The sequence below is a fragment of the Salmo trutta genome, chromosome 7, assembly GCF_901001165.1.
Source record: "Salmo trutta chromosome 7, fSalTru1.1, whole genome shotgun sequence".
In the NCBI taxonomy this organism is placed as follows: Eukaryota; Metazoa; Chordata; class Actinopteri; order Salmoniformes; family Salmonidae; genus Salmo; species Salmo trutta.
The window spans coordinates 56,048,698-56,066,626 of NC_042963.1; the positions used below are offsets into that span (position 1 = coordinate 56,048,698).

A 17,929-nucleotide genomic window follows, 5' to 3' on the forward strand; every position below is an offset into this window, starting at 1 on the left:
CCAGGTGCACATGATCCTTGTCACATGATCGAGATCGGGATGCACATTTACACCTTACCTGAACTTTGCGGACAAACGACGGTGCCACCCTTTTCTCGAAATCATCAATGGGCGTGTAAGAATTCAGAATCTTGACAATCTAGAGCAGGACAATAAACAAGGTTCTGTCAGTGACACTGAGTAATATTCACAAAAACAGTCAATCTAAAATACTGCTCGTGTTTAGCTGTGTTTAGTATCTGTAAGGATACGGTACAACATTTTGTTAGCTTCTTGTCAAAGCATTATGGGTAATGTAGCACAGCAAGAGTCATCCACGAGATTCAGCCGCGGGCTGATCCTTTGAGTGGATCGTCGGGGGACTGGAACATAATTACTAATAATTTACAGACTGTAAACTGACCGCAAGAATCCCAAACATATATAATATTTGACTAAAACATAATTTCAAAACCTTGCTTATGTAACAGTATAGCTTCCGTCTCTCTCCTCGCCCCAACCTGGGCTCGAACCAGGGACCCTCTGCAAACATCAACAACTGACACCCCCACGAAGCATCGTTACCCATCGCGCCACAAAAGCTGCGGCCCTTGCAGAGCAAGGGGAAACCCTACTTCAAGTCTCAGAGCGAATGACGTCACCCGATTGAAACGCTATTAGCGCGCACCACCGCTAACTAACTAGCCATTTCACATCGGTTACACTTACATTTGTACACACACACACACACACACACACACACACACACACACACACACACACACACACACACACACACACACACACACACATTATGCGTGGGAATACTTGGGAACAGATTTCCCAAATTAAAATCACTTGAAGCTGATTTCCTGGTGCTTTTACAGTGTTTATAAATAAAACTCCAGGCCACCAGTTGGGGAACCCTCTAGTACATCATCCTTCAGTACCTGTACAGTGTTGAGTTCAGAGCATTGTTCTACGATTTCCTTAGCGTCGTCATCAGTGGTCTTGTTGACCTGCAGCAGCCAGGCAGCTTGACACAGAGGTTTCAGAGTTTCCATGGCACTGGTACCCTGCACCAGGTCCTTCTCCTTCAGCCACTCCTCCAGGTAACTGATGTTACACCTGCAAAACAGGTAGCCTAGCGGTTTAGAGTGTTCGGCCAGTAAACGAAAGGTCGCTGGATTGAATCACCTGGAAAACATACATGTAACTGATGTTACATCTGGACACATGTTGCTACGTTACCTACAGTAACACACAGACAGGTACCTGAAAACATGTTGCTACGTTACCTACAGTAACACACAGACAGGTACCTGAAACATGTTGCTACGTTACCTAACACACAGACAGGTACCTGAAACATGTTGCTATGTTACCTACAGTAACACACAGACAGGTACCTGAAACATGTTGCTACGTTACCTAACACACAGACAGGTACCTGAAACATGTTGCTATGTTATCTACAGTAACACACAGACAGGTACCTGAAACATGTTGCTACGTTACCTACAGTAACACACAGACAGGTACCTGTAACATGTTGCTACGTTACCTACAGTAACACACAGACAGGTACCTGAAACATGTTGCTACGTTACCTAACACACAGACAGGTACCTGAAACATGTTGCTACGTTACCTAGGATACAGACAGGTACCTGGAAACATGTTGCTATGTTTAACATACAGACAGGTAACTGAAACATGTTGCTACGTTACCTACAGTAACACACAGACAGGTACCTGAAACATGTTGCTACGTTACCTACAGTAACACAAACAGGTACCTGAAACATGTTGCTACGTTACCTAACACACAGACAGGTACCTGAAACATGTTGCTACGTTACCTAGGATACAGACAGGTACCTGAAACATGTTGCTACGTTACCTACAGTAACACACAGACAGGTACCTGAAACATGTTGCTACGTTACCTACAGTAACACACAGACAGGTACCTGAAACATGTTGCTACGTTACCTAACACACAGACAGGTACCTGAAACATGTTGCTACGTTACCTAGGATACAGACAGGTACCTGAAACATGTTGCTACGTTACCTAGGATACAGACAGGTACCTGAAACATGTTGCTACGTTACCTAGGATACAGACAGGTACCTGAAACATGTTGCTACGTTACCTAGGATACAGACAGGTACCTGAAACATGTTGCTACGTTACCTAGGATACAGACAGGTACCTGAAACATGTTGCTACGTTACCTAGGATACAGACAGGTACCTGGAAACATGTTGCTACGTTACCTAGGATACAGACAGGTACCTGAAACATGTTGCTACGTTACCAAGGATACAGACAGGTACCTGAAACATGTTGCTACGTTACCTAGGATACAGACAGGTGCCTGAAACATGTTGCTATGTTACCTACAGTAACACACAGACAGGTACCTGAAAACATGTTGCTACGTTACCTACAGCAACACACAGACAGGTACCTGGAAACATGTTGCTATGTTTAACATACAGACAGGTACCTGAAACATGTTGCTATGTTACCTAGGATACAGACAGGTAACAAACATGCTGTTACGTTACCTAGGATACAGACAGGTACCTGAAACATGTTGCTATGTTACCTAGGATACAGACAGGTACCTGAAACATGCTGTTACGTTTAACATACGTTGTAGGAACTTCCACTGTTTGCTGGGGAGGATTTAACTTTCCATCTCTTCCTCTGTTTCTTCTTGTTCATCCCACACACACACACACACACACACACACACACACACGGTCCCCTACCTGATCTGCATGCCCTTCCTACAGGAGCACATGTCTTTGCGTAGCAGGATGTTGTTGAGTGTGGCCGCACCCACCAGGAAGAATGTCTGTTTCACAGCCTGTTGGGACAACACAGGGTCAGACACAAACACAGGTAGATGTTGGACAACACAGGGTCAGACACAAACACAGGTAGATGTTGGACAACACAGGGTCAGACACAAACTCAGGTAGATGTTGGGACAACACAGGGTCAGACACAAACACAGGTAGATGTTGGGACAACACAGGGTCAGACACAAACACAGGTAGATGTTGGGACAACACAGGGTCAGACACAAACACAGGTAGATGTTGGACAACACAGGGTCAGACACAAACACAGGTAGATGCGATTAATATAACCTGAAAATCATAGAGGTCCAAGAATCGATACCTGTGCAACCCCACAATTGATCCCAAGAGGGAGTTTAATCCTTTCCCCTACAGCCCCCCCCCACCTGTCTGACCAGCCCCTGAGTGACCCCCCCCTCCTCCTACCTGTCTGCCCCTCCCCCCCCTCCTCCTACCTGTCTGATTCCCCCCCCCATCCTCCTACCTGTCTGCCCCCCCCATCTCCTACCTGTCTGACCCCCCCCCATCTCCTACCTGTCTGACCAGCCTGAGTGACCCCCCCTCCTCCTACCTGTCTGCCCCTCCCCCCCACCTCCTACCTGTCTGATTCCCCCCCCCCATCCTCCTACCTGTCTGCCCCCCCATCTACTACCTGTCTGATTCCCCCCCCTCCCCCCTCCTACCTGTCTGACCAGCCCCTCCTCCATGCCGTGCTGACTCATAGTGATGTGGTACAGATTGAGCTGCTGGAGGAGAGAAGAGATGGTGTAGACCTCCTGGTCCTCATAGATACTGTTGGAACGCTTACGGAAACCTGTAGGCTTCATACTAGAGATTCCCTGGAGACTCTCATGCTCCAGCATACCAGGAACTGGAGGAAACACACACACTCCTTATGTAGAACAGGTACTGTACACATGTGTGAATGAATGAAAACCTTTATTGCTTTATAAAAAGGGCAATACTTTCTTGGATTTCTACAAATATTTAATGGAAAGTGACTATCAATGTATGTATCATATCAACTTACAATAGCATTGTAGAATAATAGTGAAGACATCAAAATGCTAAAATAAAATATATGGAATCATGTAGTAACCAAAAAAAGTGTTAAATGAATCAAAATATATTTTAGATTTTAGATTCTTCAAAGTAAGCACCCTTTGCCTTGACAGCGTTGCACACTCTTGGCATTCTCTCAACCAGCTTCATGAGGTAGTCACCTGGAATACATTTAAATGAACAAGTGTGCCTTGTTAGTTAATTTGTGGAATTTCTTTCAACTGTTCTGTGTCAATCAGGCCTTCATGGTCGAATTGCTGCAAAGAAATCACTACTAAAGGACACCAATAAGAAGAAGAGACTTGCTTGGGCCAAGAAACACAAGCAATGGACATTAGACCGGTGGAAATCTGTCCTTTGGTCTGATGAGTCCAAATGAGAGATTTTTGGTTCCAACCGCCGTGTCTTTGTGAGATGCAGAGTAGGTTAACGGATGATCTCCGCATATGTGGTTCCCACCGTGAAGCATGGAGGAGGTGTGTTGATGTGATGGTGCTTTGCTGGCGACACGGTCAGTGATTTATTTAGAATTCAAGATAAACTTAACCAGCATGGCTACCACAGCATTCTGCAGTGATACGCCATCCCATCTGGTTTGCGCTTAGTGGGACAAACCCCCCCCTACTACCTGTAGGAATCCCAAGAGTGTGCAAAGCTGTCATCAAGGCAAAGGGTGGCTACTTTGAAGAATCTAAAATATATTTTGATTTGTTTAACACTTTTTGGGTTACTACATGATTCCATATGTGTTATTTCATAGTTTTGATGTCTTCACTATTATTCTACAACGTAGAAAATAGTTAAAAAAATAAAAAACAACCCTGAAAATGAGTAGGTGTGTCCCAACTTTTTTTGACTGGTACTGCACATCATGTTGTTATCTTATGAGAGTAACCTACCGATCATAGGCACAAGAGCCTTCTCCATAACAGATATAAACTGGTGGTAGATACGGATGGCCAGATCACTGAAGATCTGCCTGTGTTCAGACAAGTCAAAGTTCTGCAAGCAGTTCTTATTCTGACGCGGAGAGTTCTGTTTCATAAACTCCTGTGGAAAATGTGAGATAAAATAAACATTTTAGAATAATAATAACAGATTTTAGGTCAGAGTATTACTACGCAATATGAAACAAAATATGGACTGGTACATTATCTGTGGATAGAACCCCTGAAGGTGTGCAGTATAAATATGGTAGAGGGACAATCCTACCTCCTCTCCACTGTACTGCTTCAGACAGTTGAGCATGTGGTACATGTTCGAGAGCCAGAATGACAGCAATTCAAAATCTGCTTGGTGATCCTGAGACAGGTAAACAATGACAACAACATAAAAAAAAAAAATAAATCCTGAGAACATCCGCATTTGAATGTAAACAAGGTCATTCATTTCCCTCCCCAGGGATAAAAGAAGAAGAGCTTACAGTGAGTGGCCTGTTATGAGTTTTCAGAGTCGTATGAAGACCTACGAAATGCAGAACAGGAACAGAATAGAGCACTGACTCATCTTACCGTGATGACCTTCTTAACCCCGCTGATTATGGCGTTCATGAGAGACTTGAGCTTTGCTCCGTCGTTCAGGTAGTCAGCGTGGCGGACACACATGAAGAGAAGCTGGGCGGCCATGTTGGGGATCATGTTCACCACCACCCCCCTGGGCTTCAGGTCTGCAAACATAGGAGGACAGTTACAAACATGGGCCAGATTAACGGATACACATGAAGAGAAGCTGGGCGGCCATGTTGGGGATCATGTTCACCACCACCCCCCTGGGCTTCAGGTCTGACAAAGAACCGAGTGGTAGGACACACAACGGAAAGCTTTTTGCAAAAAAATACAATAAAATTAAGGTCATTCGTTATTGGAGCAGGTAGTCCCTCCCCGTTTCAGTCTTTTCTTCCATTTGGTGCGTAATGAACACAACCCAGCTACAGACATGAGCCAAACTCTGTATGCTGCTGCTGCTGCTGTTTGACATGTCACACTTTCATAGTGAGAACTGGTTGTTAGTTCATCCTCCCAGGTTCATGTGATCTATTTTCTTAGGCCATGTAGACCTGTGTGGTCATGTGATACTATAAAAAAAAAAGACTGTCAACTCCAACAAGAATGGCGACGTGTTCAGTACCCAGAACATTACCCAGAATGGTGACGTGTTCGTGTTCAGTACCCAGAATGGTGACGTGTTCAGCACCCAGAACAATGATGTGTTCAGTACCCAGAACAATGATGTGTTCAGTACCCAGAACAATGACGTGTTCAGTACCCAGAATGATGTGTTCAGCACCCAGAACATTACCCAGAATGGTGACGTGTTCAGTACCCTGAACATTACCCAGAATGGTGACGTGTTCAGTACCCAGAATGGTGATGTGTTCAGCACCCAGAATAATGATGTGTTCAGCACCCAGAATGATGTGTTCAGTACCCAGAACAATGATGTGTTCAGTACCCAGAACAATGACGTGTTCAGTACCCAGAACAATGACGTGTTCAGTACCCAGAACATTACCCAGAATGGTGACGTGTTCAGTACCCAGAACAATGATGTGTTCAGTACCCAGAATGATGTGTTCAGCACCCAGAACATTACCCAGAATGGTGACGTGTTCAGTACCCAGAACATTACCCAGAATGGTGACGTGTTCAGTACCCAGAACATTACCAAGAATGGTGACGTGTTCAGTACCCAGAATGGTGATGTGTTCAGCACCCAGAATAATGATGTGTTCAGCACCCAGAATGATGATGTGTTCAGCACCCAGAACATTACCCAGAATGATGTGTTCAGCACCCAGAATGGTGATGTGTTCAGCACCCAGAATAATGTGTTCAGCACCCAGAACATTACCCAGAATGATGTGTTCAGCACCCAGAACATTACCCAGAATGATGTGTTCAGCACCCAGAATAATGATGTGTTCATTACCCAGAATGATGTATTGAATGAGCTTGGGTTCATCCTCCCTCTTGTACTCCAACATTCCGAGGTATTCTTTGGGAATAGTGGGCGCTGGCGTTTGATTGGCTGAGGAAGAAACCCCCCCCCAAAAAAACAGGAAATGAGCTGAATATCAAATGTGATAGAACGTACCAGAAGTTTACTTTGTCAGTTTATAATCACGTTACCTTTCTCGGATGTTTGAAGACTCTTGATTTTATTTTGTAGCTTCCTTATCAACCGTTCCTTCATGTCGAGCTGTTCTTCAAAGTCCTGGAATAAAATGTGAGTATCATAAGGAGTGAATTACACACACAGTCAGTCACACACAGCCAGTCACACAGCCAGTCACACACAGCCAGCCAGTCACACACAGCCAGCCAGTCACACACAGCCAGCCAGTCACACAGCCAGTCAGTCACACAGCCAGTCAGTCACACACAGCCAGTCACACACAGCCAGCCAGTCACACACAGCCAGCCAGTCACACACAGCCAGCCAGTCACACAGCCAGCCAGTCACACACAGCCAGCCAGTCAGTCACACAGCCAGCCAGTCAGTCACACAGCCAGCCAGTCAGTCACACAGCCAGCCAGTCAGTCACACAGCCAGTCAGTCAGTCACACAGCCAGTCAGTCACACACAGCCAGTCAGTCACACACAGTCAGTCAGTCACACACAGCCAGTCAGTCACACAGCCAGTCAGTCACACAGCCAGTCAGTCACACAGCCAGTCAGTCACACAGCCAGTCAGTCACACACACACAGCCAGTCAGTCACACACACACAGCCAGTCAGTCACACACACACAGCCAGTCAGTCACACACACACAGCCAGTCAGTCACACACACACAGCCAGTCACACACACACACAGCCAGTCACACACACACACAGCCAGTCACACACACACACAGCCAGTCACACACACACACAGCCAGTCAGTCACACTGCCAGTCACACACAGCCAGTCACACACAGCCAGTCAGTCAGTCACACAAACACAAACAGCCAGTCACACAGTCAAACAGCCAGTCACACAGTCAAACAGCCAGTCACACAGTCAAACAGCCAGTCACACAGTCAAACAGCCAGTCACACAGTCAAACAGCCAGTCACAAACAGCCAGTCAAACACACACAAACAGTCCCAAATAGTCATTCGCAAACAAACAGTCAGTGACAAACAGTCAGTCACAGTCAGTCACAAACAAACAGTCAGTCACACACAAACAAACAGTCACACACAAACAAACAGTCAGTCACAAACAAACAGTGACAAACAAAGTCAGTCACAAACACAGTCACAAACAGTCAGACAGTCAGTCACAAACACAGTCACAAACAGTCAGTCAGTCAGTCACAAACACAGTCACAAACAGTCAGTCAGTCAGTCAGTCAGTCACAGTCCCCCCCACCCCAACACACCATGTTCTCTGCAGTGAGTCGTGACGCCTCCTGACTGAATCTGGCCTTGGCCTCGGTCTCGGCGTTCTTCTGTCTCCTGAGCACCTCCTCCAGCTCCTCCACCCTCCTCTCCACCTCCTCCTTCTCCTTCTCCACCTGCTCATGCTGCTCCAACAGCCTGAACACAGAGGTTTGGGGGTCAGTTGTAATCAGAATAGTAATGACGGCTTGGTTGTGGTCTTGTGTGGTTCAGTTGGTGAGAGAGTGTGGTGCTAGCATGTCGAGATAGTGGTTGTGGGTTCAATTCCCATTGGAATCAATTCCCATTCCAATACAAGTCACTTTGGATAAAAGCATCTGCAGACAATGGAATATTGTGATATGATTTCAGGGCTTGAGGAAATACTACTGTACCTGCGTTGGGAGGCTTCCTCTTCAACATTCATCTGAAGCTTTTTTGACATCTCCTCAATTTTCTCTAAAAAACAAAAAGAGAGAGAAAAAAAAAAGAGATAAATGACTTCCTGAGTTGACTGGATAACGATAACATTGACCCCGAACCTATAGACCTAAGTGATGGTGTATTGTACTGTGTCTACCTGTCATCCCTCTGGCCTGCTCCTCCAGTTGGTCTTCCAGTTCCTGTTTATGTCGTTGTAGCTCTGACACCGTCTGCTTCAGCTCAGGTATGACCATGTTTTCCTGGTTCAGCCTGGTCACCTCCTGGCCGATGCTGTCGTTGACGGACATTTTTTCTTGGAACAGTTTTTGCAGCTGATTGTTTTCGTTCTGCAGGTGTTCCACCTTGAACGTCAGCCCCTCTATCTGGCCGTCGGAGACGTCTTTCTGTTCCTTCTGCTTTCTCTCCAGCACTCTGCAGGCAGACAGACCAACAACAACACCTTCATTCACTAGCCTTGGATGTCAAATGATCACAGTGTGAAATAGAGATTTCTATTTTGTAAACACTCAATAAGGTTTATTCCTCACATTGGGGCAGAACGGCCATGTGAATCCTTACAGTAGGAGTACTAACATTATGTCACGTAGCAGCTGCTTTTATCCACAGACACCTCCAGCACAGTGAATGCATACGTTTTTAGGACATGTGATCTCTGTGGGAATTGAACCCACAACCTTGGGATAGCTTGCATCATGACAGTGACCATACAGTAGGGGGTTTGTGGAGACAGCACAAACAGATCTGGGATCTGTAGGGGGGGGTTTGTGGAGACAGCACAAACAGATCTGGGACCTGTAGGGGGGGGTTTGTGGAGACAGCACAAACAGATCTGGGACCTGTAGGGGGGGTTTGTGGAGACAGCACAAACAGATCGGGGACCTGTAGGGGGGGGGGGTTTGTGGAGACAGCACAAACAGATCTGGGACCTGTAGGGGGGGTTTGTGGAGACAGCACAAACAGATCTGGGACCTGTAGGGGGGGTTTGTGGAGACAGCACAAACAGATCGGGGACCTGTAGGGGGGGGGTTTGTGGAGACAGCACAAACAGATCTGGGACCTGTAGGGGGGGTTTGTGGAGACAGCACAAACAGATCTGGGACCTGTAGGGGGGGGGGTTGTGGAGACAGCACAAACAGATCTGGGACCTGGGTTAATGTGGAGATCCAGAGTGGATGGGGAAAAACCAAACGTGTCATACCTGGTAGCTTTCTGCAGCCCATCAAAAGCCGTCAACAGATCCCCAGCTTCATATATCTGGTCTGACCCATCGGAGGTCAACCTTTTAACAAAAAAAAACATGTGTAAACTAGATTGAACCTATCATGTCCCAAATACGTATAGAATAATACAGCTACATATGTATAGAATTTACACTACCTGGAAAGGACCTCCTCTTCCATCACGCCACCAAGAAGCTGTCTTGTAATCACACTCATCTTAGCTATAGGAAAAGAGTCACAAACCATCACGGCCTGACAACAAAATCCTTTGGAAGCACTTCATCCTTTTCACACCACCCTGGACCGGACCTGAACCACCCTGGACCGGACCTGAACCACCCTGGACCGGACCTGAACCACCCTGGACCTGAACCACCCTGTACTGGACCTGAACCACACTGGACTGGACCTGAACCACCCTGAACTGTACTGGACCTGAACCACCCTGTACTGCACTGGACCTGAACCACCCTGTACCTGACCTGGACCTGAACCACCCTGTACCTGACCTGGACCTGAACCACCCTGTACCTGAACCACCCTGTACTGGACCGGACCTGAACCACCCTGTACTGGACCGGACCTGAACCACCCTGTACTGGACCGGACCTGAACCACCCTGTACTGGACCGCACCTGAACCACCCTGTACCTGACCTGGACCTGAACCACCCTGTACCTGACCTGGACCTGAACCACCCTGTACCTGACCTGGACCTGAACCACCCTGTACCTGACCTGGACCTGAACCACCCTGTACTGGACCGGACCTGAACCACCCTGTACTGGACCGGACCTGAACCACCCTGTACTGGACCGCACCTGAACCACCCTGTACTGGACCGGACCTGAACCACCCTGTACTGGACCGGACCTGAACCACCCTGTACTGGACCGGACCTGAACCACCCTGTACTGGACCGGACCGGACCTGAACCACCCTGTACTGGCTCGGATATTTTCTTTTCACATTGTCCTTTCCATTGCATCAGCAACTATGGTGGATGGGTAGCTAGGCCAGTACAGGGCACAGTAGTGTGAATTAACCCGCAGAGTAGATCTACTGTACCTATCGCTTCTTCTGACTGTCCCTTCATTCTCCGGTCCAGATCATCTCTCTGGGTTTGGAGGTTATGAAGATCCTTCCGTAACTCAGGTATGACCTTGGAAGAGGAAAATCAATCAATGAACTAACCAACCAATCAATACATTCATCCATCCATCAATCAATACATCAGTCAAGTAATCCTTCACCATTTGAACCTCACCTTGACGTGCTTGGTGAGCTGTATAACCAATGACCTTTGAACCTCAACTTGACGTGCTTGGTGAGCTGTATGACCAATGACCTATGAACCCTCACCTTGACGTGCTTGGTGAGCTGTATGACCTGGTCCTGTAGATCAGTGTTGACCTGCGCTCCCTCCTCCGTCTGTCTCTGCAAGCGGACTCTCTCCTCCTTCAATCTCCTGTTCTCCTCCCTCAGAACCTCCACCTCCTTCTCATGGTCCTCCTTCTGCAGGTCAAGGTTGTTCTCTGCGATCCTGAGAAACTAAACTAGATCAATCTCGTGTCCTTTTCACAATACTGGACCTGAACACTGGCCCTGAACCATACTGGACCTGAACAACACTGGACCTGACCCATACAGGACCATGACCCATACTGTACTGGACCATGACCTGAACCATACTGGACCATGACCTGAACCATACTGTACTGAACCATACTGGACCTGACCCATACTGTACTGGACCATGACCTGAACCATACTGGACCATGACCTGAACCATACTGGACCATGACCTGAACCATACTGTACTGAACCATACTGGACCTGACCTATACTGTACTGAACCATACTGGACCTGACCATTACTGTACTGGACCATGACCTGACCCATACTGGACCTGAACCATACTGGACCTGAACCATACTGGACCTGAACCATACTGGACCAGAACAACACTGGACCAGAACCATACTGTACTGGACTATGACCTGAACCATACTGGACCTGAACCATACTGGACCTGAACCATACTGGACCAGAACAACACTGGCCCTGAACAACACTGGACCAGAACAACACTGGCCCTGAACCATACTGTACTGGACTATGACCTGAACCATACTGGACCTGAACCATACTGGACCTGACCCATACTGTACTGGACCATGACCTGACCCATACTGGACCATGACCTGACCCATACTGTACTGACCCATACTGGACCCGACCCATACTGGACCTGAACCATCACCTGACCCATATTGGACCTGACCATTACTGTACTGGACCATGACCCATACTGTACCTGACCATTACTGGACCTGACCATTACTGGACCTGACCATTACTGTACTATGACCCATACTGTACTGGACCATTACTGGACCTGACCCATACTGGACCATAATGGACCATGACCCATACTGTACCATAATGGACCATGACCCATACTGTACAATACTGGACCATGACTCATACTGTACTGGACCTGACCCATACTGTACTGGACCATGACCTGACCCATATTGGACCTGACCATTACTGTACTGGACCATACTGGACCTGACCATTACTGTACTGGACCATGACCCATACTGGACCATGACCTGACCCATACTGGACCTGACCCATACTGGACCTGACCCATACTGTACTGGACCATGACCTGACCCATATTGGACCTGACCATTACTGTACTGGACCTGACTATTACTGTACTAGACCATACTGGACCATGAACCATACTGGACCTGACCATTACTAGACTGGCCCTGAACCTTACTGGACTGGCTCAGATATTCCCCCTTCACACTGTTCTGTCCAGAACTGTTCCTGCTACTATGGTGGATGAGTAACCAGTCCAGCGCAGTACAGCTTAGCTTGGTTTAGCTCGGCTCGGAAGTTTAAAAAAAAGTATAGGTACACGAGGTAACTCTTACTTCCTCAATCCATTCCTCAATCCATTCCTCAATCCATTCCTCAATCCATTCCTCAATCCATTCCTCAATCCATTCCTCAATCCATTCCTCAATCCATTCCTCAATCCATTCCTCAATCCATTCCTCAATCCATTCCTCAATCCACGAAGTAACTCTTAACATCCTCAATCCATTCCTCAATCCACAAAGTAACTCTTAACATCCTCAAAGTAACTCTTAACATCCTCAAACCACAAAGTAACTCTTAACATCCTCAATCCACGAAGTAACTCTTAACATCCTCAATCCACGAAGTAACTCTTAACATCCTCAATCCACGAAGTAACTCTTAACATCCTCAATCCACGAAGTAACTCTTAACATCCTCAATCCACGAAGTAACTCTTAACATCCTCAATCCATTCCTCAATCCACGAAGTAACTCTTAACATCCTCAATCCAAAGTAACTCTTACTTCCTCAATCTTTCTTCTCGTTCCAGATCTTCTCTCAGAGTCGTCTTGATTTGATCGAAGCTGTCTAGAAAATTAAAAGAAGTGAAACACAGTATAAATGACAATAACTGGATGGTCTTCTGGACCCATACTTGTTGACATCACCCAAACCTACCTCTGTCCAATCGTGATTAAGTACCCATAAAACATTGCGATATAAGATGGTATCGCCCCTTATTGGCAAGAAATTTACAAAAAAAAAAAGACAGCTAGCACAAGCTCACATGCTCCGGGAGGGACGAGAGGATTCATGGCTAAATATATTTTGGAGCTAACAATTTTTTTTTTTTTTTTTTGTCGCCTTTGTTGGAGCTGTGGCACGAAAGAGGTGTGTCCCGACGCCCAAGTGACAGTCAAGAAGCTTCCGTGGCTGTGTGTCTTGTGACGGGTTGTAAAATCATCAAGGGCTCGGCTGCAGAGCACATAACTCTGCTGTCCCCACAACTGTCTGATTATTTATTGATTCAAATTTGTAGGTCTAGGCTTCTATATTTGTAGGTAGGTTGTAGCCTACCTTGTTTAATAGTAGGCTATGGAAATAGGCCTATTCTACGCATTGTTTATTTTAGAAGTCTTTTGACTTCTCAGTCGACTCCCCCCCCAATCTTCATATTGTTTGCTCAATTTCACTTCTTGTTACCTGTAATATTTGTCCCTTCAAAAATAAAGCTGTGATAGAAAATTGTTCCCATTTGTTCCCATTTGAAAACTGCAACTTTAGGACATTACCCACTTTATTAGAAGAGCCTACTTGGGGGGAAAAAAAACTCTTGGTAACTTTAGCTTGTTTTCAGGCTATTTTAATTAGTAGGATTCGTTTTTTTTTTGAGGCCTTTTGGTTCACAACGGCAAGGAAGAGGGATACCTGCATCTATAATTGACTAAGCTTTGCTCAACTGTAAGCTTTGTTAAAAAAAACTGCTTGTTCAATTGTTCTCTCTTGTTGTTGGTTGTTCTACCTGTCATTATTACCATCAGCCTCTTTTTGTCCTAGCTTATTCAAAACAATTTCAAACTGTCTGATAAATGTGTTGTTTGATCATAAAGTCACATTCATATCAAATGGAGAGGGGGGGAAAAAATACAAAATGAGGCTTTTAAAATAGAGTGTACGTTACATGACCAAGATCATCCGACATTGAGAAGAAAAAACAATTCTGACTGGACATTTTGCGCTACTCTTGCATTCTGTAAATTGTTTATAACATATTTATTGAAGCTCTTTTTACTGCGTGGTGCCAGTCAAGTTGAAATAGGCTATACATCGTCTGTCACACCACGATGTCGTCACCATCGACGAGGGCTGTTAATTATCTTCGATATCCGACACTATCGAAATATCGCCCAATCCTAATCCATAGCAACGGTTTTATCCAGCTCGGTGGACCAGGATCATATATGCCAGTTCAAACCTGAACCACCTTTTTTTTAATGAGGTTTAAAAAGAGAACAATCATTTCCTTCCTCTTACCTTTCATCTCTGTTGCTGTATCCGCAAGCTTCTTCTCCAAGTCCTGCTTTTCCACAATGAACCTGTCTTTTTCCTGTTGAAGCTGGGCGATCGTCTTGTTGGCGTCCTCCTTGTTCTTCTTCTCTCGCTCCTCTAGCGAAGTCTTCTCAGTGGCTGATTTCCCCAGCTGGGCCTCCAGACTGTGCAGCTTGTCGAGACCTTGGGCGTGAGCACCGGCCAGACCTGTCAGCCTCTCAAGCAACCCACGGTTCTCTTTGCCCTGGAAGGACACAACAAAATACATGCTACAGTGGTGTTTCTTGACCACATGAGATAAGTGACTACAAACACTATGGTCATGAGCTGAGACTAAGACCCAGACCAGGAAATTCATCCCAGGTCCGTTTACCGAGAACAGAACAAGATCTTGGTTTCAACCGGCATCAGTGTGTTAGCTTAGCATATAGCACTGCCTCCCCGAGCGTGCCTCTGACCGGGCTTGAACCAGGGTCCTCTACTTCTCCAACACACGTGCCCGCTCGCGTGACAACGTGCGAACCGACTGAGGTATACCAAAAGTACCAGTTGGATGGCTTCATCTGCGACATTTCAAGTTTAGCTGTGGAGTGAGTTTACAGTACGTTCTCTGTTACACCAACACAAGATAAAGACTTTACCTCACTAACCCCACCTCTTCCAACAAGACTCCACCCTAATAACCCCACCCCTTCCAACAAGACTCCACCCTAATAACCCCACCCCTTCCAACAAGACTCCACCCCAACAACCCCACCTCTTCCAACAAGACTCCACCCCAATAACCCCACCTCTTCCAACAAGACTCCACCCCTTCCAACAAGACTCCACCCCACTAACTCCACCAAGACTCCACCCCAACAACCCCACCTCTTCCAACAAGACTCCACCCTAATAACCCCACCTCCTCCAACAAGACTCCACCCCTTCCAACAAGACTCCACCCTAATAACCCCACCTCCTCCAACAAGACTCCACCCCTTCCAACAAGACTCCACCCCACTAACTCCACCTCCTCCAACAAGACTCCACCCCAACAACCCCACCTCTTCCAACAAGACTCCACCCCAATAACCCCACCTCTTCCAACAAGACTCCACCCCTTCCAACAAGACTCCACCCCACTAACTCCACCAAGACTCCACCCCAACAACCCCACCTCTTCCAACAAGACTCCACCCTAATAACCCCACCTCCTCCAACAAGACTCCACCCCTTCCAACAAGACTCCACCCTAATAACCCCACCTCCTCCAACAAGACTCCACCCCTTCCAACAAGACTCCACCCCACTAACTCCACCTCCTCCAACAAGACTCCACCCCAACAACCCCACCTCTTCCAACAAGACTCCACCCCAATAACCCCACCTCTTCCAACAAGACTCCACCCCTTCCAACAAGACTCCACCCCACTAACTCCACCAAGACTCCACCCTAATAACCCCACCTCCTCCAACAAGACTCCACCCCTTCCAACAAGACTCCACCCCACTAACTCCACCTCCTCCAACAAGACTCCACCCCAACAACCCCACCTCTTCCAACAAGACTCCACCCCAATAACCCCACCTCTTCCAACAAGACTCCACCCCTTCCAACAAGACTCCACCCCACTAACTCCACCTCCTCCAACAAGACTCCACCCCAACAACCCCACCTCTTCCAACAAGACTCCACCCTAATAACCCCACCTCTTCCAACAAGACTCCACCCCAACAACCCCACCTCTTCCAACAAGACTCCACCCCAATAACCCCACCTCTTCCAGGTCAGTGTTGTACTGTTGTTTTTTTATTGGGGGGGTTCTAACCTGATCCTCCAGTTTCTTCCTGAGCTGCTGGCACCTGTAGGAGAGCTGTACGTTATGTACCAGGCGACGCAGGGTCTGGAAGCGTCTCCTGGCCAGCCACGCCCGGGCATACTTCTGTAAGATTAGTGCTTTCTGCACCTCCACCATCTGAGTTTACACACAGAGATGCATTCATAAAAACAGACATGCACACAGACTACTGACATCTAGTCAAATTCCCATGCGGTCTCAGTTGGTAGATAATGTGTTGATAGCTAAAGCTAAATCAAATCTGTTCAGATAGGACACAGCACAATACCTTTTTGTAGCGTTTCCTGGCTATCCAGCCTCTAGTGAAGGCTTGTATGATGATAGAGGAGGACCGGACCGTTCTATAGATCTGTCTGGTTAGATAACCTCTCCAGTACCTCTGAATGACCACAGCAGCCCAGCCCTGCTTCAACGCTGCAGCCGTCACCGATTTACTACAGAGAAACGGGAAGAGACGATCACGAGCGTACCCCCCGAGTCCCTTCCCTGTTTCTCACACCTGGTAGTGTGGTGGATGGGACTACCAGCTCGCTGTAACCTAGAGGCCAACTAGTGGGTCCATCTCATCTATACCACCCACCTGGTAGTGTGGTGGATGGGACTACCAGCTCGCTGTAATCTAGAGGCCAGCCAGTGGGTCCATCTCCTCTATACCATGTTTCTTGTAGGATGACTGTCTGTATATCCAATTTCTTTGATTAAGTCTGGGTTCCTTCTCTTTAGGCCAAAGCCAGATGACCTCAGACCTTATATATTCCAGGATAAGATAGTAAAAAGCTTTATGTTCTATAGTCTCTTGTGTTTTTTTTGTGTGGTTTAGGACCATTACAGTAGGTGTGAGCAGAGCATGTTGAGCATCTGATACATACATTGTATTCGGAAAGTATTCAGCCCCCTTCCCTTTTTCTAAAATTTGTTACAGCATTATTCTAAAGTGGATTAACATTTTTCCTTCATCAATCTACACCAAATACCCCATAATGACAAAGTGAAAACAGGTTATACATTTTTGCACATTTACTAAAAATAAAACAGAAAAACCTTATTTAGTATTCAGACCCCTTGCTATGAGACTCAAAATTGAGCTCAAGTGCATCTGGTTTCCATTGATCATCCTTGAGATGTTTCTACAACTTGGAGTCCACCTGGGGTAAATTCAATTGATTGGACACGATTTGTCTATATAAAAAGGTCCCACAGTTGACAGTGCA

The 17,929-nt window shown here is 46.6% G+C and overlaps 1 protein-coding gene across 2 annotated transcripts in view; it reads right to left on the reverse strand.

The window, feature by feature from the left end:
- LOC115196560 (unconventional myosin-Vc) overlaps positions 1 to 17,929 on the reverse strand; it is a 59,652-nt gene that overhangs the window by 1,064 nt on the left and 40,659 nt on the right. Inside the window, exons 20-39 of one of the 2 annotated variants that reach the window (XM_029757392.1) lie at positions 16,987 to 17,152; positions 16,689 to 16,835; positions 14,863 to 15,121; positions 13,353 to 13,416; positions 11,309 to 11,489; positions 11,015 to 11,108; positions 10,104 to 10,167; positions 9,925 to 10,005; positions 8,863 to 9,137; positions 8,678 to 8,741; positions 8,285 to 8,441; positions 7,047 to 7,131; positions 6,847 to 6,945; positions 5,430 to 5,584; positions 5,131 to 5,220; positions 4,818 to 4,968; positions 3,540 to 3,727; positions 2,764 to 2,861; positions 930 to 1,107; positions 59 to 139 (exon numbers count right to left, since the gene is read on the reverse strand). In XM_029757392.1, the coding sequence (XP_029613252.1) occupies positions 59 to 139; positions 930 to 1,107; positions 2,764 to 2,861; positions 3,540 to 3,727; positions 4,818 to 4,968; positions 5,131 to 5,220; positions 5,430 to 5,584; positions 6,847 to 6,945; positions 7,047 to 7,131; positions 8,285 to 8,441; positions 8,678 to 8,741; positions 8,863 to 9,137; positions 9,925 to 10,005; positions 10,104 to 10,167; positions 11,015 to 11,108; positions 11,309 to 11,489; positions 13,353 to 13,416; positions 14,863 to 15,121; positions 16,689 to 16,835; positions 16,987 to 17,152 (2,677 nt within the window). Of the gene's footprint in view, positions 1 to 58; positions 140 to 929; positions 1,108 to 2,763; positions 2,862 to 3,539; positions 3,728 to 4,817; positions 4,969 to 5,130; positions 5,221 to 5,429; positions 5,585 to 5,607; positions 5,700 to 6,846; positions 6,946 to 7,046; positions 7,132 to 8,284; positions 8,442 to 8,677; positions 8,742 to 8,862; positions 9,138 to 9,924; positions 10,006 to 10,103; positions 10,168 to 11,014; positions 11,109 to 11,308; positions 11,490 to 13,352; positions 13,417 to 14,862; positions 15,122 to 16,688; positions 16,836 to 16,986; positions 17,153 to 17,929 lie in introns of those variants that run through there. The other variant, XM_029757391.1, reaches the window with a different exon arrangement.